Here is a 25,730-nt window from a genome sequence, read left to right as displayed (position 1 = left end):
CACATAAGGGCTGGTCACCCAGCACTCTGAGCCCCCACGGTGGTGGTAGACTGCCAGAGGGAAAAACCAAGGCACGTAAGAGAGTGTTTACGACCTTTCTATAGGGAGTAACACTCACAAGCAGCACACTTTCTGACCCATTACACTGTCCTTAGAAGTTGTTCGGACTTTATAACAAAACAAAATTAAAAGAGAAGCAGGAAATCGAGCTTCTAAAACAGTCCAATCAGTTCCCGAATAAGCAGCCTCTCCTCTGGACTCCAGTTGGCTTCACGCTGTGACTGCAACTGCTTATCAAAGGGCGATCCCAAGCCAGATTGCTAAGGCCAAAAGAAAGAAAGAGAGAAAGAAAGAGGAAAAAAAAAACCTGGGAATACAAGTTTTTCCACCGCGGTCTGCTATGAGAACACCTAACTCAGAAATCTACAGAAAATCTTTGTTTTATATGTCTGTCTGTGTGTGTGTCTATATATGTTACAAATATATGATATTTCACCTCCGGATGGTACAATTTCTAAAGAGCTCTATTCCATTGACTTAAAGTGCTTACAAAAAGTTTTAACCCAAATGTCTTTCAAGTTAACACGATATAGGTTAATCTTTGGTTAATGAAAGTTTAAGGTGTTGGTTTGATTGAAAAGGCATGTCCTTGTTGGTATTTGAATATGATGCAGGCATGCAGCCTGGGTTTACTAGTCAAATAAGCTCATGTTGTCTGTTAGAAATTCGTCAGCAAAATAATAGCTTTAAATGATAGCTGTTTGTCTAATGCCTCATGAAGCTTTTGTGGGTAATCTGAACATAATTGTTGGAAACAAATGATTTAAGTAGATAAAAGTGGGTAAAATAACTTTTATGGTCTGTATACTCGGGAAAAAACAGTTTCCAAATTCTTTTTGGTAACAATCTTGAGTTTTGCCAAGTTAAGTTAAGTGATAAAAATCTGAGTACCTGGGTCATTTTTGGATTGGATAGAACACTGAAACATTATTGCTAAGTGTATCTGAGTTATCTACTTTTGCCTTCTTATTGCAGAGATGCTAAAAGTGTTTGGGTGTTTTACTGTAAAGTGGCATGTCTCTAGAAATTATGAAAAGTGTTTAGAATGCTGACATAAGAGACAATTCATAATTGCTTACCATTTTAGTGTTTACTATGGTCTGTTAAAGGTAAAGAGTTCTAATATATGTGATTAAAGCTACTAGAAGTTAATAAGGAAAATGTATTTATATTCAAGGAAAGTAAGGTGTAAGTTTTCAGTAAAGAAGGTATAAAAAGAATGGAAAAAATTTGTTTGATTGGTTAAGAAAGAGAAATTTGTCCTAAAGTACTAGGTGGAAAAAAAATAAAAAGACGTGGGACAAATTCTGAATGTAAAAGAAAGTTATAGAAGGTTTGTGTAAGAGAAAAGAGTTTTGTACCTGGTCAAGTTGGCTAAGATTGAAATGAATCTAATTAAGTAAACGGGTTTTAATATGAAAAAGTAAACTGGTACAAAAATTAGAATTTGGCTTTCTCTCTTAAAAGGATAATTTTCTTAAACTCAGTCTGCTCTTGACAAAGAAATTATACAAGGTTTTTCCTTCTGAGTAAGTTTACAGAAGATCTATGTTTTGTTAAGATAATTTCCTAGGTGCAAAAAGACAGAGGTCTCTCTATTAAGGTTTTTTTGCTGTTGTCACTTTGGTTAAATGTTATGAAGCATTGTTTCATTGACCCTTGTTTTACAATGACAAGATCAGCACCCTCTTGATCTTGTTTAAGTAAGTGTTTTTAAAAAGTCTTGATATTTTTGACAAGCTTCTCCCTCAAACAAATAGTCAAGTCCTAAATAAAGATTTTCCTTTGACCCAGATAAAGGAAGAGAATTTCTCTGAGGATTTTCAGAGGGCCCCTGGGACTTCTCAAAGAAATTTGTTCTCTCTTTCTATAAATGAGGGATACTAATTAGGCTTGTTTGGAATGCTAAATTGCATGGGAAGCATTGTGAAGTAAATGATGGTAAACCTTAGGTTATGTGGTGTAGGTAAATATTATTCACTATTTTAACCCTGCTACCTTGCTTCCAACATCACAAGGGGAGAAGATCACGACTGTATTCTATTGTTTAATTTGGTTTACAAATGGTCTTACTTAAACACATTTAACAAGGATGTTATCAAGCTGGATATGCTGTCCAGCCTCAAGAATGCCTACTACTTTCTGTTAACTCTGCTAATCCAGTAAAAAGATTTCCTTCTACAGGCTTAAGAAATCACCACAGAAGAAAATATATATATACATAAAGGTTGCAACAAAAGGGAAAAACAATACTTTTGGACACTTTTTCCCAGTGGCTCATATAGCCTCTACTTGTTGTGCTATATGCCCAAAGTATAATCCAGAGAAGCCACTTCATGAGTCACAAGGCCACTTTCCCTCCTAAGGGACCCTTTGAGGTATGACAATTGGACTTTGTCCAAAGGCCACCATCTCAAGGATAAATATACCTTGTAATGATCTGTATGTTCTCACATCGTTGTGAGGCTCTTCCTTGCAGAAGAGCAACGGCTTTAGGTAAATTATTATTGAAAAGGATAACTCCTGTTTGAGGAATTCCTCCCAAGTTACACAGTGACTGGGGAACTCAAATCTACTTGTAATATTTGGCAAATATTGCAGCATTTCCACTGTGCTTACCACCCTCGATCCTCAGGATTGGTAAAAAGAACTAACGGCACAACCAAAACTTAATTGGAAGGCTTTCAGAAGCATTTACTCTCTCACGGCCAAAAGCTCTTGTGCTAGTGCTCCTTAATCTTAGATCTATACTTTTTGTAAACATCGGCTGTCTCCTTTTGAAATAATGATAAAACAGCCTATGCAATTAGATGAAGAAATAGATGAACCAACTTTGCTTGAGGGAAATATTGAATTGTCACGGTTTTATTGAGGTGCTTAATACACAATGGAATACTACTCAGCCATAAAAAAGGACAAAATCGTCCCATTCACATCAACATGGATGGACCTTGAGGGTATTATGTTAAGTGAAATAAGCCAGACAGAGAAAGACGAACTCCATATGACTCCACTCATAGGTGGTAGTTAACATATAGACAAGGAGAACTGATCGGTGGTTACCAGGGAAGAGGTGGGGGGGTGGGGAGGCACAAAGGCTGAAGTGGTGTACCCACAACATGACTAACAATAATGTACAACTGAAATCTCACAAGGTTGTAATCTATCGTAATCTTAATAAAAAAAAAAAAAGAAAAGGAAAGAAAGAAAGAAAGATTGGTAGCTGATTCTTTCACAGAGCTCCCAGAACTTAAGGATCATGGACTATAACCTGGAGAATTTACTTATTGAAAGAGACATCAAATAAGACTGTTTGCAGCCCTGTTGGAAAGCATACCAGGAGGAGAAGACGACGGCATCTGTTGCAGACAGCTGTCCCAAGACTCTGGACCAGGCCTGTATTCCCAACCTTCTAGCTCCTCATTTAAACATTTGTTATGCTTAAACTGTATACCTATTTTATAACTTGTTTGGAATACTATCATACTTAAAGAAAGTGATTAATTTGGAACAGACTGATCTTGAAGGCCGGGAATTTATCGAGTGACTCCTAATGGAACTCAATGTTTATGTGGAACAAATCTCTGGCCTTGGCTACTGCCTGGATGGCTAAGACACTGCACCCTGAGTTTCCTTTAAAAGCAGGGAAGGAGTCAGGCTGACTTAAAAGCTGTTGCCAATCTCCCTCTCTTTAAGGCCAGATGGGCTCATTCAGTGTTCCACTGGTATGACCACCTAGCGGCTATATGTGCTCCTTCTTTGGGGCTAAAAGATGTCGTTCTTACATGTGGAAGCTCTGACTAAATTTACTCAAGCCCTTAATGATAGACAAGCAGGAATAACCTTATTTAAATATTGAAACGTCTTTTATGAGAAGGGCTGTCCTTCAAAACAGAATGGCTTTAGATATTCTTACTGCATCCCAAGGTGGTACATATACCGTCAGTCAGACTGAATGCTGTGCTTTTATAGGTGATGAATCTTCCAATGTGTCATCTCTGCTAAAGACATGAAGAAGCAGGTGGATGCCTTATGCGATCCTACACCCAGTTTGATTTGTTTGGTTGGCTCCTTTTTAGTATTGGTTCCCTTTTTCGATCTGGATTGCAATTCCTATTTCTAGTGCTTCTTGGAATCCTTGTACTAGTCATAATATTCAAACTAATTGTTGTTTTCTTTAATCAGTGCTGTAAAAATAGCGTACAAACTAGAATAATGGTTGCTTGGTGACTCCAGATGGTTGATCTGTCTTATAATCCTGGACAAATTTCCTTTTCTGATAAAGACTTTACCTAAGCACTCATTTTAACTAATGTTTGCAAATATGTTGAATTATTATTGTTATTGTACTTGTTCTATGATCTTATGCAATGTAAACGTTAAGAGTCATAGAAAAGCACATATACAATGTTTGTGCAACAGTCTAAAATTAATTGAAAATTACATAACCTATGAGATGCTTCCTCTGTTAATATATATATCCCTATGCTTGTCCACTATTTCCCCTCAACGTGGACAACTGGGCAAATAAACGAGATAAAAGCCTAGCACTGAGGGACACGATGGACCCAGGGCAGGCAGCAACAACCCTGGCGCTGAGGGACAATATTTTGATCGTCAATGCTTTCTATCGAAAGATTAGAGATCAAAAGGGGGAAATGACAAATAGAAATGGCAAGCAATATGATATATTGGAGTATATGAGGAAGCCATTTGGTGTAAACCTAATTCGGCCTGACTTTCTTTCTTTCCAAAAACGGCCTGACTGTGGCCATTGAGCACGCATTGCATATCTGCTTTAAACATTTACTACGGCAAGAACAAATGCCCTTAAGATAAAGGGGCAACTTTCCCCCACATTGGCATTTCCTTAAGGATAACCATCTTTCCTTAGGCTAGGAACTGATTGCTGCACTCACCTTCGACCACCCAGCTCACCTGTGACCACCCAGCTTGAGACAAAAGACCTGCCATCCTGCTGTGTTCACTGAGACAGCAGCCCTACCTGATATTTCCATCAATCACTGCGCCGACAGAGCAGTCTCGCGACTGTTGTAAAAGGGCCATTTCAATCCTACGTGAAACATCCTGTTTGGGGGTATATAACCACTCTGCACACCCCACTTCTTTGGTGCCCTTTCTTCCTTTGGGAAGAAAGGCCCCAGGCCATGGTCCTCAGATTTTAGCTCAGAATAAACTCTCCCAAATTTTCATTTATAGATTGGTTATGGATTATTTTCATCGACAGAACCAATGAGTTAGCTGAGATTAATGTAATCCCAAAGGCTCCTCTGCTAAAAATGTTTCTTGGTATATTATATTAAGAGCTGACAGAAGGTAACAAGACAGGAAATATGGAAGCATGGACTGGAGCTTCTCGCTCCACATCCAGCCCCACTGGCTGCAAAGATTTTAATAATAAATCAGGGTTTGGAGGAATAGCAGGATTCTGAGTTCACCTTTGTAGATTTCATTCAGTGGTGACGATTTGTCCAAAGTGTAGTGCTGCTGAAGCTAAGAGTCTCATCCCAAAGGTACCAGTGAGTTAAACCTAGACCCTGGTCACTTGCTCCTCCCCTGCAATACATGCTAAGATGTCACAGGGTTAGTTGAGTGCACTCATCGCCACTGCTGAGTGGGAGGGAGAGTGGTGCAATGGAAGGTGTGAGTCACAGAATTTGAAGACTAGTCCTCACTAACTGCAGGCTTTTGGCCTCAGGTTCTTCAGGAAGCTGGTCTAAATAATGACTGGCATTTAACTTTTCTATCTCTGAAGGTCTAAACCCATGTTTTCACCAGACAATGGGAATGTAGTACCATCTTTATTCACTTATTTAACAAATATTGATTACATGCCATCTAGATGCCAGACAATGTGTTAAGCTCTGGGGCTTTGATGGCAACCACAATATGGCCCCAGCCCTTGTTGATTTTACAGTCCAATGGCGCCAAAAGCCATGAATCAAATTTATCACCAAAGCAAATGTATATTTGCAACTGTGACAAGAATAAGAGTTACAAGGTGCTAACGGACCCTATATTGGGGGTGGAGTGTAATGACTTAGCCAGAAAAGTCAGAGATTGCTTTCCTGAGGAAGTGGCACTTGAGCTGAGAACCAAAGGACAAGTAGATGTTAACTAGGCAAAAACAGGACTTTATCAGGTTTTAGATAGAAGGAATAACATGTGCAAAGGCCTGTGGTATGAGGAGCAATATTTCAGAAATAAAAAGCCAGAATGCCTAGAGTAGAGACAATAGGAAGGAGCGTGGTACAAGATGACGGTGGAAAGGTAGGTAATGAGCAGGCCACGCAGGGCTGACAGACCATGATAAGAGGATTTGCCTTTATAATAGGATGTGTAGTTTTAAGAAATAAAATCTGGTTTCAGTACTGAAGAGGAATGAAAATGGACAGATAAACTAATTAGTACTTTATTCTGTGGACCAAGCAAGAGATAATGATACTTTGAACTAGGGTGCTGCTATGAAAACGGAAAGAAGTGGATGGATTCCAGAGATATTTAAGAGATTAAATAAAAATGTTTTGGTAAGGAATTGTGTAAAGAAGGCAAGAGAGAGAAAAATATCAAGGATACCTTTCTAGCTTACACATCTGGATGGATGGTAGTGCTATTCACCATGAGAGAGAACACTGTAATGTGGGTGAGAAAGGGAGACCATGACTTTGGTCTTGTGCATGTTGAAAAGATATCAAGTAGGTAGTTGATATACGGGTGTGGACCTCAGAGAAGGGTCTGGATTGGAGGTACACCTTAATGAGACATCTATATATAAGTAGTAGTTGAAGTTATATGTGTAGATAAGATTGTCTAGCAAAGAGACTGAGAAGAAAGCCTATGACGGAGCCATAAGGAGCTCTAACTTTAAAGGCTGGTTAGAGTTTGATAAACCTCCAAAGGTGACAGAGAGGAGCCGTAGGAGTAAAAGGAGATAAGCCAGGAGGGTGTGGTGTTACCAAAGCAAGAGAATAAATTCTCAAAGGTTTAGGAAACAGATAAACTCCCAAAGGTTGCTCAGAGTCAAGTAGGATGAGGACTGAAAATGTCCATCAGATTTAATGAGATGGAATCACTGATGACCGCAGAAAATCCATTTTAGTGACATGTTAGAGCTGGAAATAAAATAGGAAATAGTAAATGAGTTTGAGATTAGAAGAGAATGGTAAAGTTCTGGCCTTGTCATTTTGGAAAATGAAAAAGTAAGAGTTGGCTGAAGAAACATCATAGGACTTCTGGGTAGTTTTGAGAGCTCATTTGAGATTGGAGTTTGTGAATTTATAGCTAAAACCTGCCCTGGTGTGAGACTTTCCTCAACCATTCTTAGCTACTAGAATGCTAGCAAATGATTGGGTTTATCCAAGGTTGACGTACATTGAAAAGATAAAAGAACCAGAGAGTCTGATCTATTCAAAAAAGTGCTGTTGAAATGATGTACCATGAAATCGAAATTAGATAGTAGAGGAATAGAAGAAAGGGAAAAGCCACCAGTTTGGAAAATCATACATCACTGTAGGGGTACAAGAGTCCTGAGAAGATCCAAGAAGCATTGAAGCGGAAGTAGTCCAACAAGAAACGTAGGAGAGGAGGCTGCAGTCAGAGAATGAGATATTTGAATTAATGACTTTGGAGGCGGCACAGCTCCAGCATCAGATGATCAGATCCAGGATCCAAGGGAGTCTGTGGCTCAAGAAGGGTGACGGTCACTAAAGATGAGAGGCCTTGGGTTAGACTCCACCAAATCTCTTTCATTAGTGATTGATAGAAAACTCAAATCAAACTGGCATTTAAAAAGAGGAATGCAGAAGCTTTTGTTACTAAAAAGTTGAGGGGTAATTTAGCTTCAGGCACAGCTTACATGATGTCATCAGGATCTGACTCTTTTCATCTTTCAGCTCTGTTGTCCTCTGTATGGGCTCCAAGCTCAGACAAGCTCTTCTCTAGTGGTAGAGAAACAGCTGCCAGCAACTCCAGGCTTTCATCCTCATCAGTCCAAACCAGCGGAAAAGAATAAATGTCTCTTCCCTAACTGTTTAAGTCAAAGTCCTGGGCCTCATTCTTATTAGTCCAAATTTGGGTCACATTTCCATCTCTGAATCAACTGCTGTGATCACAGGCAATCCATGCTGTGATTGGCCAGTTCTGAGTCTGACATCTACTTGGAGGATGGTTCATCAGAGGAAAAATGGGGTGTTGTTACAAGAAGAAGAGTCAACGTATGCGGCCAGCAAAAAACAACAGATGTCCTTCTTCTACAGTATTGAGCAGGTTGTTCATGAGGTCATTCACATTGGTAGCAGAGTTTGGAGTGGAGAGGAATCCCATAAAGCCAGAGTCTTTGATGAAAGAGGAGGCAGGGCCTGGTGTCAGTGACTTCATGTATAAAACAGAACTTGGAGTGTCAGTACGAGTGCCTTTCGATAACTCTTCAGACTGAAAGATCCTTGGGGGCAAAGGATTTTGCATCCCTGGTACCTACTACTGGGCTTGATACTCAAAAGATGCTTGTAAATAAATGAATAGATGGATGGATGGATGGATGGATGGATGGTAGATGGATGGATGATGAATGAATGAACAAGTGAACCACTGAGTTTGAAAATTTCTTACAGTATTTGATGGAAAGTGTTCAACAAAAAAAATGTATCTCTTCTATCTAATTACATCAGAAATGGGGCATTGTGCAAAATGGCATAGACTCTGAAGTCACACAAACCCAGATTTGAATCCTGCCTCTGTGTTACCCTGTGCAAGTCATTTGACTACCCTAAGTCTCAGTTTCCCCATCTATAAAATTGGGCAATGCTAGGGTGCCACCTCTAGGAAGACGGGCCAATGAAACAATTTCCCAAGAGGATCCATGGGTGGCATTCATTATTTTGATGAATTTATTACGGACGGGGCCTAGCTCTCAGCCTGACAAAAAAAAAACCCATTTCATCAGCACATGGGGAGGGAAGCCATTTCTCAGATAGAGACCCACCTTAACCAAACTAGAAAGGTAGGTAGATAAGCAAGAATGCCAACTTATTAACTTACCATGAGAAATTATTTGGAATCTTCAAGTAACTAGCACATTTTCTCCCTTTGCGCAGCTATATTTGGGAAGTAAAACCATAACTAGAAGATTGCTTGTGATCAGGTAGGGGGACTTGGGCTGTAGTGATGGACCAGCCATTGGGAAACCTTCAAAAGAAAATGCTTGGATGGTCACTGACAAGGTTTGTCTCTGTCTCCTACAATGAGTTCGTACATCTTTGCTTTGTTCCATTATATATTTATGTTTTGGGAGGCATCTTATTTTCCTCACTTGAAGTGTCTCGCAGAAAGGCTTACTTCAACCCCTAAAATATTAACAATTAAAAGAATAACACCTTCCTCATCAGTGCAGCCTGCACGTCAGCAGCCAGGGTCTCTCTGGCCCTCAAGCTCTGGATGTGATGGCTTAACTCCCCACATCTGCATCCTGTGAAAGTCCAAAGCCCATCCCAGATTTCAGCAAATCCTTGGGAGATTTGTGTTCTTGTGGTCTCCCCTTCCTATTTCCTCATGATCTCTGCTCAGCATTATATCAATCCAGACATGAATCACAGCTTCTTCACCAACTTCCACCGTAATAAAACCCAGAAAATCCCACTCACACAAAATCTTCATGAGTAAATTTTTCTAAAGAACTGAGGAGACAGGAGAGCTTTCACGAAGGATTCGTATACACACAGGATACAGCAAGCTGTTTAAAATCCATACTAGACATTCTCATTTTTCTAAAGTCCCTCTGACCCCCTGACCCCCAGAGGTTCCTATCCTGACCCTTCCAACCAGCAACCCAATCTCACTTCCTCCCCACATCTCTTTTCCCCTCCCCCTCCCTTCCCTCTCCTCTTCTCTTTCTCAGGCTCCTCCTTCTCCAGTGCATCAGACAAGTTCCTCTCTGACTCACACGCAGAGGTTCCACCTCCTTTCTGGAGCCATCTCCACAGCTGAAACCCAAGCCTGAGGATGTCACCTTCTAACTGATCAAAGTTACTTTGCAAACAAAGACTGTTCCTTTCTAAAATGAATTTGGGGGCCATCTCTTAAGCAAATAAAAGTATTTCCTACTCGATTGTGAAGTGACTGGGATATGCCTTCAATAAATAAACTTCCATCCACCCCTCTCGTTCCTCTCCCTTTATGCAATACTTAGTTGATCAACAATAATTTCATCATGACTAAGGTGTTTCTGCTCCTCTCCACATTCCTATGTTGGTTGAGAGGACACCCTCAAATAAAAGTCCCTCTTACCTGTATTTTCTCCACAGTTATTGGCTTTCAAAGACAGTCTGGTACCAAATGCTGGCTCCCCAACTTACTAGCTGTGTGATCTTCTGCAGGTTACTTAACCTTTCTGGCCTGAGTTTCTCCACCTGTAAAATGAGGTGATAGACTAGCTCATAGGTTTCTTGGGAAAATTAAATTAATTTATTCATGTAAAGTGCTTACTATATAGTAAGGGCTTGGTAAGTGTTAGCTGCTACATTTTTTTTAAGTCCCTTTCTCCTCATATAGTGTCACTTTTTCACACTATTTGACAAGACAAGAGAGTTTAACCTTTGCATTTTAATAATCCAGCCTTGAACTAGAGACTAAAGTGTCAGGGTCAGGGCTCGACTTGGCTCAGGGGCTATACCCTGCCGATAGCCTGGGCCACAGAGGATGGCCAGGCATTAAGTCAGTTGGGGCCTGCATTCAGAGACAGAGGGGAGAGTGGGGACGTGATGAAACCATAATCCAACCCAGAGTAGACTAAGCTGGAGGAGACTTGGACTGCCCTGGGTCTTGCTCTTTTCCGGGCCAGAGGATTCTGGTCCCAAGCCTGGGGGGTCCCAGGGCTGACCAGCATCAGGATGACCCAGCTTCCACCAGATCTGTCCTAGATCTGGTGTGAATCTGTCAAACCCCTCAAATGTCCTTAGTTTCACAAGAGGATGGGAAGAACTGAGACACCATGGATTCTCCCATGGGGCATAAAGGCTGCTTTCTCATGTCTGCAGCCCCAAGAATAGACAGACCCCTTGATGAAATGGCCACAGTGGTCTGTCTGGTTCAAGCTGTTGTTCTTATCGCCATATCTGATTGCTGAATACCATCTTCCCCCATAACCTACCCAGCCCTTGGAGCCTCTGCCCCTCACAGGAATAGGCTGGTTGGACTGCTCTGTGGCAGCCTCTGGAAAAACAGTGTTAGGAATGGAGTGGGAGAGGCAAGTATGGGTTGAGTGAAACCAGTACCTCCCAAGGTGGGCCTAGATGAGAGAGAGGAAGAGGGAAGTGAGAAAGCTTTGAGGGGGCTGCCAGGCCAGCTCCACAGGGCATGTCTTGAACGGGGAGACTAGGTGGGTCTTTCTCTTTCCAGAAGGCAGACTTGTCTGGGCCTAGACAAAGGGGGCTGGGCACGGAGATGTAGAAAAGGAGATGATAGCTCACCTAAAAACTACCTAAAGGGTACATAGCTACACAAGATCACTTAGAGTCTAGTCCCTACTCCCATGAGTACTTTCTCCATTTGGCCTTTTAAACTCTCCCTGTGGACTTGAGTCCCAGCTGCGTGTCTTCGGGTTCCTGCTCATTCATGCTGCCGCGGCCATGTCAGAATGGAGCAGACAGGAAGAGAGGTTGCATATTTTGACTCTCCTCCCTGGGGGTGGACCTGAAGAAGGGGCTCTCTCCTTGGTGCACTTTGCCACTGCGCACTGCAGGGGGAAGACCCTGGTCCTCTTTGCAGAAGTGTGTTCTTAAAGGAGGAAGCAGGCAGCCTGAGAACAGAGGCCTCAGCCCAGCCCAGGGTCGTGAGCCCATGAGATGGAAGATGAGCCACAACTAAGTAGAAGGGGTTCTGGAGACTTTATTCAGGAGATAACTCTGGTGACTCGCTTCTTTCTGGGGCCAGAGAGAGTACAGTTTTATCATCTGGAGGGACATAGAGGGCAGGCAGGTCCTCCCCCTCTCTCCCTTGGCCCTGGGGTCTGAGACCGGAGCCCTGCAGGCTGGGGCCCGTGTTGGCTCCAGGCCCATCAACGCAGGTGCACAAAGCAGAATTCTTCTCTAAGAGGCCTTTGTTTTGGAGGAAGGGCTGAGCCTCGATGCTCCTTAGGTTTTGTTTGTTTGGGTTTTTTTATTTGTGTGTTTGCTTTTTTTTAAATTGCGGTAAGAACACTTAACATGACAGCTACCCTCTTAACAAAGTTTGAAGTGTACAATACGTTATTGTTGACTATAGGAGCAATGTTGAACGGCAAATCTCTGGAGCTTCTTCATTGAAGATAACTGAAGCTTTATGCCAGCTGATTAGTAATTCCTCATTCATCCACCCCTATCCCCACCCCCAGCCCTGGCAACTGCCATTCCACTCACTGATTCTATAAATTTGACTGTTCTAGATACCTCATATAAGTGAAATCATGCAGCATTTGTCTTTCTATAACTGGTTCATTTCACTCAGCATAATGTTCTCAAGGTTCATCCATGTTGTTACAAATTTCAGGACCTCCTTCTTTTTTAAGGCTGGATAGTATTCGATTGTATGTATATACCACATTTTCTTTATCCATTTGTCTGTCGATGGACATTGACGTTGTTCCCACATCTTGGCTATTGTGAATAGTGCTGTAATGAACACGGAAGTACTAACATTGTTACCGAACCTGAAGTGAGTTCGCTCACCCGTTGCGCAGCAAGCCAGTCTCTGACACCGGGGGTGGTGGAAGAAAGTAGGAATTTTATTTTTGCACAGCACTGAGCAAGGAGAGAGGGCAGCTAACGCTGAAATCCCAAACTCCCCGAAAAGCTAAAAGGAAGGGTTTTTATTTGGGGTTTTAGGTAGGGGAGGGGGAGCATATGGCCTTGCTGGTCGGAGCTTCCCCCCAGCCTGTCTTTGGCCTTGAGACACTTGCAGAAAGAAGGAAGCCTGTGACCTTGCTGGTCAGCAGCTTTCCCACCAGCCCCGATCTCTTTGCGGGAGGAGAAAGTCCAGGTGCTTGTCCTTGACGGTGTCTGTCTCCATGGAGGATAGTGGATTCTGAAGCCAGGAAGCCAGAGAGTAAGCAGGGAATGAGTGTTTTGGTTTTAACCCCATGTATGCTGGGTTTAATGTGGGGAAACTGATATCAGGGTCGATATCAATATCTCTTCATGATCCTGAAAATAAACAAGTGAGACTACCTCAAACCAAAAAGCTCCTGCACAGCAAACAGTCAACAGAGTGAAAAGGCAACCTACTGAATGGGAGAAAATACTGCCCACCATGTATCTGATAAGGGGTTAATCTCCAAAACATATAAGGAACTCCTACAATTCAAAAAAAATTTGTTGTAAAAACAAAAAGAAAACAAATAGCCCAATTGAAAAATGGGATAAGGAGTTGAATAGACATTTTTCCAAAGAAGAATACAAATGGCCAACAAGCACATGAAAAGTTGGTCAGCATTGCTAATCACCAGGGAAATGCAAATCAAAACCACAATAAGATATCGCCTCACTCCTGTCGGCGTGGCTATGATCAAAAAAAGATAAGTGTTGGTGAGGATGTGAGAAACTGGAACCCTTGTGCACTGTTGGTGGGAATGCAAAATGGTGCAGCTGCTATGGAAAACAGTACAGAGAGGTCTCCAAAAGAGCTAAAAGCAGAACTACCATATGATCCAGTAATCCCACTGCCGGGTATTTATCCAAAAGGATGGAAGTCAGAATCTCAAAGAGATGTTAGTACTCCCGACTTTTTACTTCTCTAAGTCTATACTACCCAGCTCCCTAGAGCACATGGGTCCCTGTTGCTGCTAAACGCCACAAATAAAACCTCACATCCCAGCGTTAACGCCAGGCAGAATCCTAAGCAGCCCACCCCCCGCCCAAACCTGCCTTCCAGGGACAGGGGAATTTTGCTCCCTGCCTGAGGAGATCTCAGCCCCTGCCGTGACAAACCCTAGGGGAATGTGCCCAGCGACCCGCGGGAGGTCCAGACACGCCAGGCTGTGGCGAAATCAGGCCCCGGTCAGCGGCCGCGCTCGCAGGGGAAGCGTGACGCGGCAGCCAGAGGGTGGGGGCTGCGGCCGACACTCGCTGGGCGCTCCCCCGCGCCTGGATTCCCTGGGCGGCCGCCAGCCCCGCTCAGCCTGCGGGGGCGGAGCGCTGCCTTTTCTGTCCCAGGTAGGAGTGGCCGCGGCCAGGGAGGTTACTCGGCCGCTTTGCTGGCAGCTGTCACACGCGCCCCGCGCCCCGCTCACCTCTCTCCTGTGCTCACCCGAGCGCACGGTACACTCTCGCGCTCTCGGACTGAGCCCGGGTCCTCCGGAACAGCTGCCAGCGAGCAAGTCCCTCCATCCTCCCATCAGAGAGACCACATGGGCCCCGAGGCCACCTGCCCGTGGAGATGCCCCCTGCCTCGCCTCCAGGTGTGGACCTGGATCGAGCCCGTGGTGGCCTCCACCCAGGTGGCCACGTCCCTCTACGACGCGGGGCTGCTCCTGGTGGTGAAGGCATCGTTCGGAGCGGAGACCTCCTCCAACCACAGCGCCAGCCCGTCGCCCCGGGGGGCTCTAGAGGACCAACAGCAGAGGGCCATCTCCAATTTCTACATCAACTACAACCTTGTGATGGGCCTGACGCCCCTGCTGTCCGCCTACGGGCTGGGCTGGCTCAGCGACCGCTACCACCGCAAGATCGCCATCTGCGTGTCCCTGCTGGGCTTCCTGCTCTCCCGCCTCGGGCTGCTGCTCAAGGTGCTGCTGGACTGGCCCGTGGAGGTGCTGTACGGGGCAGCGGCGCTGACCGGGCTGTGCGGCGGCTTCTCGGCGTTCTGGTCGGGAGTCATGTCCCTGGGATCCCTCGGCTCCTCCGAGGGCCACCGCTCCGTGCGCCTTATCCTTATTGACTTGATCCTGGGCTTGGCGGGATTCTGCGGGAGCATGGCGTCTGGACATCTCTTCAAGCAGATGGTTGGGGGATCCAGGCAAGGTCTGGTGCTGGCAGCCTGCAGCGTGAGCTGTGCCGCTTGTGCGCTTCTGTACAGCCTCTTGGTCCTGAGGGTCCCCGAGTCGATGTCCAAGCCCAGCAAGGCACTCCCTGCTGTGGATACCGTGTCTGGCACGGTTGGCACATATCGCACCCTAGATCCTGATGAGCCAGACAAGCAGAGTGTGGTGGAGCACCCTCCGTCTCCTGGGAAAGCAAAGCCCCCAAAAACCATCATCGCCCTGCTCTTCGTGGGTGCCATCTTATATGACCTGGCAGTGATCGGCACAGTGGACGTGATTCCCCTTTTTGTGCTGAGAGAGCCTCTCAGTTGGAACCAAGTGCAGGTGGGCTATGGGATGGCTGCAGGGTACACCATCTTCATCACCAGCTTCCTGGGCGTCCTGGTCTTCTCCCGCTGCTTCCGGGACACAACCATGATCATGATTGGGATGGTTTCCTTTGGGTCAGGAGCCCTCCTCTTGGCTTTTGTGAAAGAGACATACATGTTCTATATTGGTGAGTCTGGCATGCTTGGGGAGGCAGGACAAGAACATTGCTGCCCCTTGCATCATGGGGCTGACACCAGGGATGCTGTGTCTAGGTGTTCCAGTTTAGCACCAGAGATTATACCTGCTACCTAGGAGGTACAAGGGAGACGGAATTATGTGCACTTGAGTTTATCTGTATTCTATTGTATATGGCGTTATCTGTATTGCCCATTGAAATGTCACCAGAGTGGTGTCTATGGCTCTAGGAGTTCAAGGGAGGGGAGGTCAGTGGTGCCTTGAGTTAGTAGGGGAGGCTACAGGATGGCCTTGGATGGGGGAGATGGGATTGGCTTTCTTCTTTTGTTTGTTTTTTCCAAGGAAGATTAGCCCTGAGCTAACATCTGCCAGTCCTCTTTTTGCTGAGGAAGACTGGCCCTGAGCTAACATCCAGGCCCATCTTCCTCCACTTTATATGTGGGACGCCTACCACAGCATGGCTTGCCATGCGGTGCCATGTCCACACCCGGGATCCGAACCAGCGAACCCCAGGCCGCCAAAGCAGAACGTGTGCACTTAACCACTGCCCCACCGGGACGGCCCCTCTTCTCCCCAGTTTTAAAGGGCTAAAACATTAAGAAATCTAGCTGAAAAGGTCCCTTAATTCAAACCATTTTGGGCCAAGAACAGGCTTTTTAAAAATGAATAAAAATTCTCCATAAATCCCTTCCACAACCAATGTCATAAATTCCTTGAAGGAGGTAGAATGAAGTTTCCATCTGAGGACACAGGTCAGAAAATGCAAGCAGAGAGTTCTAGACCAATGCTCCAATAGAACTTTGTACAGTGATAGAAATGTTCTATATCTGTTCTGTCCAATATAGTAGCCACTAGCCATGTGTGACTACTGAGCACTTAAAATGTGGCTAGTACAACTAAACAGAATTTAAAATTTTATTTCCTTTTAATTTAAATACTTTAAATTTAATTAATTTAAAGTCATACGTGGCTAGTGGCTAACATATTAGAAAGAGCAACTCTAGATGGTTACCAGAGGCTGTCCCTTGGCCGAGGTCACACATCTTAGAAAAACACCCAACAAAATGGCAAGATCACCTTTGGCCAGCTCCCCGTTAAACAGGCTGTGTGCCTCTCTTCCCATCACCTCTCCCTCTCCCTCTCTGTCTACACACACACTCACATACATACCGCATCTGGATAATGAATAGGGCTTGAGGAAAGAGGGGTGTGTGGCAGCCGTGTTAGTGGATTTCTGGACGCAGTTTGCCGGAGCTCCTGGACCTAGAGGTGTTCGTGAACGGCAAGGGCAGGCACCTCTCTCCCCAGGGACAAGGAAAGAAACTTTGAGTCACTTCGGTGACGTCAACTCCACTTCCCTAGAAACCACTTAACTCTGCCCGTAAACACACCCTTCACCCTTCCCCATCCATCACCATGTCAACCATGCCTTGCCACCTTGCAGATGGGTCTGCAGCATCTACGGCTCCATCAGAGCTCAGGGAGTCAGCCTGCTCCCAGAAAAGTGCTAGTCTGCCAGCAGAGTAACCCCTTATTCCAGGCCAAGCCACGGAGGGGTTGTGGGGAGAGGGGATTCTAAGTGAGGCTTTTGCTTTGTTCTAATTTACTCTTTGGCCAAGGCTGGGCTAGAGCGAGGAGTGTTCTTGTGTGATTTCTTTCCAGCTCGCGCTATCATGCTGTTTGCTCTCATTCCCATTACAACCATCCGATCAGCAATGTCTAAACTCATAAAGGGCTCCTCTTATGGTGAGTACAAGGAATCTCTCTGAGGTTCTCTGCCCGGACTGTTTCAGAGCTGCTTAGCTTGAGGCACAGGGTTCAGACTTGGTGAAGGCACATGACAGAATTGCAGAAGCAGCCTCTAATACACTAGGAAAACACTGGTGTCCATCCAGGGCAGAGGAAGTGAAAACAGGAGGGTGGGAAAGGCTCAGAGAGTCAGTCACTGAAAAGCTACAGTCAAAGGAAGACGCTGCTATCCATAGGCTGCAGGAAAATCCAGCTGGGTGGAGGCAGGAGTCCTGGTGGAAAGAGCTAGGAAGAATGAGAGGGAGTCCTAGGAAGGGCAAGGGGTCCCTGAGAGCTCCCCAGAGACTCAGCTAGCAGGGAACATGGGAAGGCACAGCAGCACATCTTCTTGGTAACCTCTGTCCCTTCCACAGGAAAGGTGTTCGTCGTCCTGCAGCTGTCCCTGACTCTGACGGGAGTGGTGACATCCACGGTGTACAACAACATCTATCAGCTCACCATGGAGAAGTTCGTCGGTACCTGCTTTGCTCTTTCCTCCTTTTTCTCCTTCCTGGCCATCATCCCAATTGGGTAAGAAGGGAGCAGTGTCTGCTTTTGGGCTGGGGCCCTGGGGCAGAGGTCAAAGACTGTTGGACTATCTCCAGCCTATTATCATAAAGTGTTATTTGTTTTCAGCATTTATGTAGTGGGTTCTGAGTAGGCTCTCTCACAAAGAAAAAGTCCTGTTCCCCCAAACTAATAATCTGGCAATTCCCCAAAGTCCTAAGAAACGAACCAGCTGGCATGCTTCCGGCGGTTTTGTAATACAGTTTATTTATAGGAGCCTCATGTACTTCCTTCTAATCAGAGACTGAGATTAGAAACTCTCTTGAACCACTCAGACCACTTTTGTTTAGCTCCCTTTAGCTCAGTCATCCCGTCTCACTTCTGAGTAATCTTTCATCTGTGTCCCTCTACGGGCTTGGCCCCTGGCGGCGTCTGTGTTCAGTGCCCCTGAAATCTCATGGCCGCTGTGTGAGCTCCCCGTACGACTAAGGCAATTCGCTTGACCTCTCTGGGGGAATTATTTCGTTTGTAAAACAAGAGCACTCAAGTGTGGGAAATAACAGGCAGGAGGAAGGCTGGATGAGCAAAGGAGAGGAACTCCGGTCCCACGGCAAGAGCACTAGCCTAGGTCATCACCAAAATGGACCACATGGAATAGTCTGGTCTTCGGCCAGCCCTGTCCAAGGAAAATATAGTGTGAGCCAAAAGTGCAAGCTACATATGTGATTTTAAATTTTCTAGACGCCGCATTTAAAAACAATAACAGTAACAGGTGAAATTAATTTTAAGACTATATTTGATTTGACCTGGTATAGCCAAAATATGATTTTAACGTAATCAATTTACAAAATTAATCAATGAGATTTTTTAACTTAGTCTTTGAAATCTGGTATGTATTTTATGTGGACAGCATGACTCAATTTGGACTCAATTTGAACACACTTCAAGTGTTCAGTAGCCAATGGAACCGGTGGCTACCATATGAGACAGCACAGCTTTGGACGGTTTAGGTCCTTTGACCCCTCCCCCTTAAGTGAGAATCTCCATGCTTTTATCAATCCCACCAGAGGAGAAAGGAATACAATACATATATCCGCAGTAAGGTACAAGGGATTTGATGTACATGTGCATTTTAAAGGGACCTGCCTGGTAGCACATGAGAGCCCTACCTATCAGTGATAGTGGTATTGTAGGCAGCAGAGCAGAAAATAATTGAAGGCGGGTTGGAAGAAGTGGGGAGTGGATGGCGGTAAGGCCCTTTTCTGAATTCTCACATCACATCATAATATACGTCCCTGACAACATAGAAGCTTGAGCCTCCTGAGATAGGATCCATCCATCATGAAGGCTCTTTGCTTTATTTCATAGTTGAGAAAAATAAGATCAAATAGCTGAGAGAATTTGTGCAAGCAGTGGGCATGATTACTAGTGCTTTCTTGGCTCAGTTTTCATTGTCTCCAGGTGTGGGACTGAGCCAACCCTGTCCTCCAACTTCCCAGCTCTTAGCCCTTTTCACGTGCCCCTGTCTTCATGTGAGTCTTGGCTGAATGAGTTGGGCTTAGCTAGACCTAGCACGCAATGCAGACATCTCAGGAGTCCCAGCTCTTTGTCCAAGTGAGTAATGGATTAGCAGCTGTGCCCCTTGGAAGTGCTCCAGTCCTATTTGATTGGCAGTTGGTTGAAATAGTCTCTTTAACCTAAACAAATAAACAAAACCAAAAAACAACAAAAGAGAACATGTCTGACTAGTTAATGTGTGTCACAGCTAGAGATACAAACAGACAAATGAAAGCAATGAGAAAATACAGTAATTGGTTCCTTTCTAAAGTTTCAAGGCATCATGTGTACTAAGTAGGATGCTTTGCCTTCGTTAAGAGACTTTAGGGCACATGAAGCAGGTGTGCTGCCCTTGACATCTCACCCCAGTGCATTGTTTAACATGCACTTAGCCCCAGTCATACATTCCCTGCACAAATCTTAATTAAGCTGTGCAGGGTATCCATGATCTTACATCAGAGAAGAAGAGACAGAATCTTGAGCCAACAAATAAGTAATTGAGTGCTTATTGGAAGGAGGCACATAAGTAATTGCTAATTGTTTCCCCCTGTTGCAGACATTTAGCAGTAAAGAGACACACGTGCAAATAAAGCCTTGTCCGCTTACATTGGAATCACCTGGAGAGGTTTAAAAATTACTGATGTCTGAATCCCACCCTCAGAGATTCTGACTCAGTTGATCCTGGGTGCAGCCTGGGCACAGGAATTTTAAAAGCTCTCCAGGTTATTCAAAAATACAACCAAGATTGAGCTCTGGTATAAAGAGAGAGTTTCTATTACCTTTCCCTTCCAGAAGTAAATGAGATTCTGAAATATTCTTAGAGCTAGAAGAGGCCAAGGCTGGACCATCAATCATTAAGTGAGAGCAACAGGAAAGACCAGTAGAGCTTTCTATCCACACAAAGGAAAGCTACATTCCAGCAACATAAAAACCCAGGAAGGTGCGTCAGAGCAGGGCAGCAGGGGAGGCCATGGAGGGTAGAAGGCTGAGTGGAGAGGTCCTTGGACCAGAGCTGCCAACAGCCTGTTTGCAAGAAGGGACTGTGACCCCACCCCTTCCTGATACCAAAGTGAGCCAAGTACACATTACTGTGAGAATCTGGCGTCTCCTGCTTGATCTTCTTTACCTGCAGTGGGGAGATGCTGAGAAAATAACTGTCTGGCTCTGCCCATCCACAACCAACTCACCACCCAATAGCTCTCAGCAGCTGCCTCATGCTTCTTAGAGAAAATAGAAGCCATCAGAGAATGTCCTCATCTTCTCCAGAGTAAATCTACAAACCTCCGTTCATTTGTGCCCATCCTATTCTCCTCCCCTCCACCCTCTTTTAAATGATAATAACCAACACTTAGCCCTTATTATGTGCCAGGCACTACTTAAAATATTTTATATATTTTAACTAATTTAATCTTCCCAAACAATCCTCTGAGGTACTTACTATCATTATCCCCATTTTGCAGATGAGGACACGGAGACTCTGAAGTATTCTGTAACTTGCCAAAGTTTACACAGCTGTTAAGTGACAGAGACAGGATTTCAACCCAGGCAATCTCTCTTGTCCACTACATGACATTGCTTCTTAGAAAAGTCGCCGGGTATCTGCATGCCGCCTCTCCCATGTCCTTAGACTAGAGCGCACTGCACTAGTTAGCTGCTGTCTCTCCTGAATTCTACCAGAACCGACACGTGATCTACCACCCTCTCTCTCCTCAACCTCCTCTTTATAACCAACTTCTCCAAAGGCTGGGCTGCACGCGCTGTCTCACGTCCTCACTTCCCATTGACTCTTCAACTCACCAGTCTGATGTGCTCCCTCAACTCCACCAGAGCCGCCCTCACTGAGGCCACTAACGACTTCTTCAAAGCCTAATCCAGTGGACTCACCACAATCCTCAGCCCACATGACTTCTCAGTGGCCACCAACACCGTGGGTCACTCTTTCCTCGGGAGGCACTTGTCACTGTCACCTGGCTTTGTTAACATCTCACTCTCCCGGTTTTTCTCCTACCTCTCTGATCACTTCTTCTCTACAAATCTCCAAATGGAAGAATACTTTGGGGCTCTGCTCTGGGTCATCTTCTCATTTCATATTTTCTCTCTAAGCAATCTGAAGCACTTTCAAAACTTCTAAATACCCTTTAAATTTCCAGAATTGGGCTTTTGATGTCCTAAGCCTGCTCCCCCTCCAGTCTTTCCCATCTCATTAAGTGACACCGCCACTCACCCAGGATAGAAATCTCTCCGTCTTCTTCATCTCCCCACACCTCCAATCCATCAGGCTTTGTTGATTCCACCTCCAAAGTATGCCTCGAATTCATCCTTTTCTTTTTATTATTACAGCTACCACCCCTAGTCCAAAGGACTTGGATGACTGAATTAGCCTATGTACCATTCTCCCCTCCTCCACTCTGTTCCCCTCCTGTCCTTTCTCCACCAGGTAGCCAGAGCAATTTCCTTAAAGTGTAAATCAGATCATGTCATCTCCCGCTCAAAGCTCTGCACTTGGCTTTCACTGCCTTTAGAATAGAACCCAAATGTCTTACCATGGACCACAAGGTCCTACATGATCTGGCCTTGCCAACCTCTCTTGCTCCTATTCCTGCCACTAACCACTCTTCCCAACTCTGCTTCAGCCCTAGTAGCCTCCTTTTATGCTCTTTCCCATTCTCACCCATACCTCTTTCTTAACCCAACTAGTCGTGGTCTTAACTTAAACACCATTTTCTCAAAAAGGATTTGAGAAAATCCCCTTCTCAATCTAAATTAAATCCTATCATATCCTCTGAAAGATTCCTATACTTTTCCTTCAGAGCATGACAGTTGATAATTACTTAGTGATTATGTGTTTCATATGCTTGCCCACTAGCCTGTAGGCTCCCTGAGGGCAGGAACCATGACTGTTTGACTCACCACATATCTTCTGTCCAGCAGAGAGCCCAGCATGTAAGAAGTACTCAAAAAGCATTTGTTTAAGGAATGAATCATTTGCCAGATCTGACACCTACTAGCCAGCACCGCTGACCATCCACATTCCAGAGCCGCCTGTTGGCGGACCATGAAGTCAGGGGCTGGCCATCACCACGTGGCTGTGCTGTGGTGGTCCACAGTAGGGGTCTGCTGTGGAGTCAGGGTTGCATCCTGGAGTTCACTGGGTCCTGGGCTGGCTGCCTCCAAGTCTTGACTCTCCTCTTGCCAATTTTGTAATACAATGAGTTTTAAGCACAGTAAGTGCTGCTCCCTGTAGAGCTCATGGAAGGTGGGAAATCCATGTTTGGAAGTTTCCACAAAGCTTTCCCTTAGAGGGTTTGGATTTAAGCTCGTACCCCATCCAGCAGCTCCAGGCGCTACGCATCAGTCAGGAGGAGCTATGCTCTAGCTTACAACCTGGGCTCAAAGAGCTCAAACATGAGAAACTGAAGGCCCAAGAGGTTGAAGGACATGCCAATTGTCACACAGATCCAAGACTTCAACTCAGAGCTCCTCATTCCTAAGCATCCAGTCACCTACAAATATTTTAAAACAATGTAATGAGGATTTATGGAAGAGATAAAGGGGTTGTGGGAAGACAGAAGATGAGGCAGCTAATTCTGCTTGGGATTAGCGAATCTGGGCTTGAGATACATGTGGCAGCTCATCATCAAGCAGAAATGAAATGGAAAGAGATTTCCGGGAAAGGAAAATGTAGATGCGAAGGGCTGGAGATGTTATGGACTGGAAGGAGCCTGAGTGACAGAAGTTCCCTTGGGCCATCTCGCTCCACTCAGTACAGCATTCTGACGACGGAATGGATAAAGGCTCTCAGTCTACTAGTGATAAAGAGGTGGCTAGAGACCTCCCTGCCATCAGCGGAGAGGAAAAGGCACCCCCTCTGCCCCGTTCCAGCTGTTCTCTTGTAATTCTCTATTGTAAATTCTTACAGCATCGTGGCCTATAAACAAGCCTCATGGTTGCAATATGGAGACATGACAGAGAAATGAAGGTGCTGACCTGCGGGAGCTGAAAACCCCAGCAATGGCCGGGACCAGGAACTGGTGACCAGAGCAGCCCACTACCCAAGAAACCCAAGTTCCAGCCACAGTCGGCCTCAGAATGACCTGCTCTGGCTCAGGGGTTCCTGGTGGGTGGGGAAAAGCACTTTCCTGGTGATGGAAGAACTTGCTGAGCTTTCAGACATTCCTGTTAGGCAGAAGTTAGGTTCTGTGGGCAGTAGAGTATGAACTTTCAGGGGTTATGCATAGCCATACCAGACGCTATAAAGGGCTTCAGACAGTAGCCCTCTCCTGCCAGGCACTGCCTCAGGGCTCCAAGGTCTGGCTAACTAGTCACCTGGGTGCTGTGCTAAGGGTCCCCTGTGAGAACTCAAACCCAGGCACGCATTTTCCACAGCCTGAGGGCAATGTGGAAGGCATATTTTGCAAGAAGTGCCAACAGTGAACATCGGTCAAGATTTTTAAATTAAAATAAAACCTTGAAAAAAAGTTATTTTTCTTCCCTGAGGCCTTGTGAGCTGTGAACACTGAGGAGGGATATGAAGCTCAGGTTCTTGGCATCAGGGTAGTTTTGTTGTCATTGTTAGTGTTGTTTTTTTTAAAAAAAGCAAATATCAAAACTCTTTCTCCAATGGAATATTAAATTGAATACTTTCAGTCAACAATACTTCCCAAAGTGAATGGTGTGAAGGAAGACAGAAAAGGAGATATATTTAGACCCATTTTATTTTGAGGTGGCCTGTTTCACTTACGTATATAAAAGCAGACTCATCTCCTAAATAAATCAACATTCACAGTATGTGTATGAATCCTTCTCTCCCAGGTCAGCTTCCTTCCATAACTACAGACATGGCATTCTTCTACTGGGGTAAAACGTGAAGCTAGAGAAGGCATTTAAACCCCAGAGCATTTGGGCTCAGAGAGTTGCTCTCTCTGATCCCTTGGAGGGAATGAACAAAACTTTATGGCCCCGGCACCATGCTAGGTGCTGCGACAGAGCGAGAGCATGACTGGTCCTGCCCTAAGAGAGTGTATTGTCTAGCAGGTGGAGCAGACAGAACAGCAGACAATGATATAGCCTATAATACTAACACAAGGGAGCGTATCATCCAGATTTAGGAGAGCAGGGAGGGCTTCTCAGAAGAAGTGGCATATGATAAGACTGGAAGGATAAGGAGTTACCAAGGCTGGAAGTTGAGGGACATTCCAGGCAGAAAGACCAACATGCTGGAAGGCCTGAAGGTGAAAATATCCCAAGATATAGGAATTCAATGTGAGGGGAGCTAAGAGGGAGGAAGGGAGAGGTATAATGGAGGAGAGAATCAAAAGAGGAGACCAGAGTCATAAGGAGGAACAACATAAAATAGAGCCTTTAAAAAAAAGCTTTCTTTAGAGTAATGGGGATAGGGGCCGGCCCCCTGGCCACGTGGTTAAGTTCGCGCACTCCTCTGCAGCAGCCCAGTGTTTCATCAGTTCGAATCCTGGGCGCGGACATGGCACCGCTCATCAAGCCATGCTGAGGTGGCATCCCACATGCCACAACTAGAAGGACCCACAACTAAGAATATACAACTATGTACTGGGGGGCTTTGGGGAGAAAAAGGAAAAAAATAAAATAAAATCTTTAGAGTAATGGGGATAGCTGCTGAAAAGTTTTAAGCAGGAACACGGAATGCTTCCATTTGTATCTTAGAAAGAGCACTCTGGCAGCACTGAGAACGAATTGGTGGAGGACAGAAAGGAGACAAGCTGGAAGATCCTTGCAGTAATCCAGGTAAAGGACAATGGTGGACTGACATTGAGTAAGAAGCTATGAGGATGGAGAAAAGTAGATGGACTTGGAGAAATATTTGGAAGCTAGGGGTCAACAGGAGTTGATGATGGATGGACTGTGGAGGGTGAGGTAGATGGAGGCAAGAATGACTCATATTTGGGGTTCAGGCAACCAGGAAGAAAGCAGAGCCCCTCACTGAGACAAGCAACATGAGCAGAGAAGGTAGGCTGAGGAAGATGAGTTCAAGGCCTTGCTCCACATCACTAAACTCTCACCAGTATGCTCTTTCCTCTTGACTCCTTGCCTTTCACCTCAGCCCCTGACCAGTTTCCCAACCTAAATGAATCTAATCGTTGGCTTCTCCACTCCTGCTCCTGAAAAGCTTGCTCTCAACATCTAGAAAAATTCCCTTACTTGTTCACATGGACCCTGCCATTGACCTTGTGGATTTTACCCCGAGTTGGGCTCTCAAAGCTCTAGTATTAGCTCCTTTTCCACCCCACCTGTCACCAGGTAGCAGTTT

At 45.1% G+C, this 25,730-nt stretch overlaps 1 protein-coding gene and 1 long non-coding RNA gene across 3 annotated transcripts in view; one reads left to right on the top strand and one right to left on the bottom strand.

Moving 5' to 3' along the window:
• The window catches only part of LOC100630609 (uncharacterized), a 48,578-nt gene extending 31,670 nt beyond the window's left edge, over nucleotides 1-16,908 (bottom strand). Inside the window, exons 1-2 of the long non-coding RNA XR_011432577.1 lie at nucleotides 16,763-16,908; nucleotides 10,363-10,484 (exon numbers count right to left, since the gene is read on the bottom strand). This is a non-coding gene — a long non-coding RNA (uncharacterized lncRNA). The remainder of the gene's footprint in view (nucleotides 1-10,362; nucleotides 10,485-16,762) is intronic.
• SLC46A2 (solute carrier family 46 member 2) lies at nucleotides 12,821-24,232 on the top strand. Of its 2 annotated transcripts, XM_001490426.7 has the most exons (4): nucleotides 12,821-15,584; nucleotides 17,255-17,338; nucleotides 17,755-17,911; nucleotides 23,364-24,232. In XM_001490426.7, exons 1-4 carry the CDS (start codon nucleotides 14,456-14,458, stop codon nucleotides 23,419-23,421), a joined length of 1,428 nt encoding a protein of 475 aa, XP_001490476.3. In that variant the 5' UTR covers nucleotides 12,821-14,455; the 3' UTR covers nucleotides 23,422-24,232. The 2 variants fall into 2 exon arrangements, with proteins under 2 accessions (XP_001490476.3, XP_070107463.1); XM_070251362.1 differs by lacking the exon at nucleotides 17,255-17,338.
• Nucleotides 24,233-25,730: the final 1,498 nt, after the last annotated feature.

Source organism: Equus caballus, chromosome 25 (genome assembly GCF_041296265.1).
Source record: "Equus caballus isolate H_3958 breed thoroughbred chromosome 25, TB-T2T, whole genome shotgun sequence".
NCBI classification, from domain to species: domain Eukaryota; kingdom Metazoa; phylum Chordata; class Mammalia; order Perissodactyla; family Equidae; genus Equus; species Equus caballus.
The sequence above is the reverse complement of the archived record's forward strand: the minus strand, read 5'-3'. Positions and strand labels throughout refer to the sequence as shown.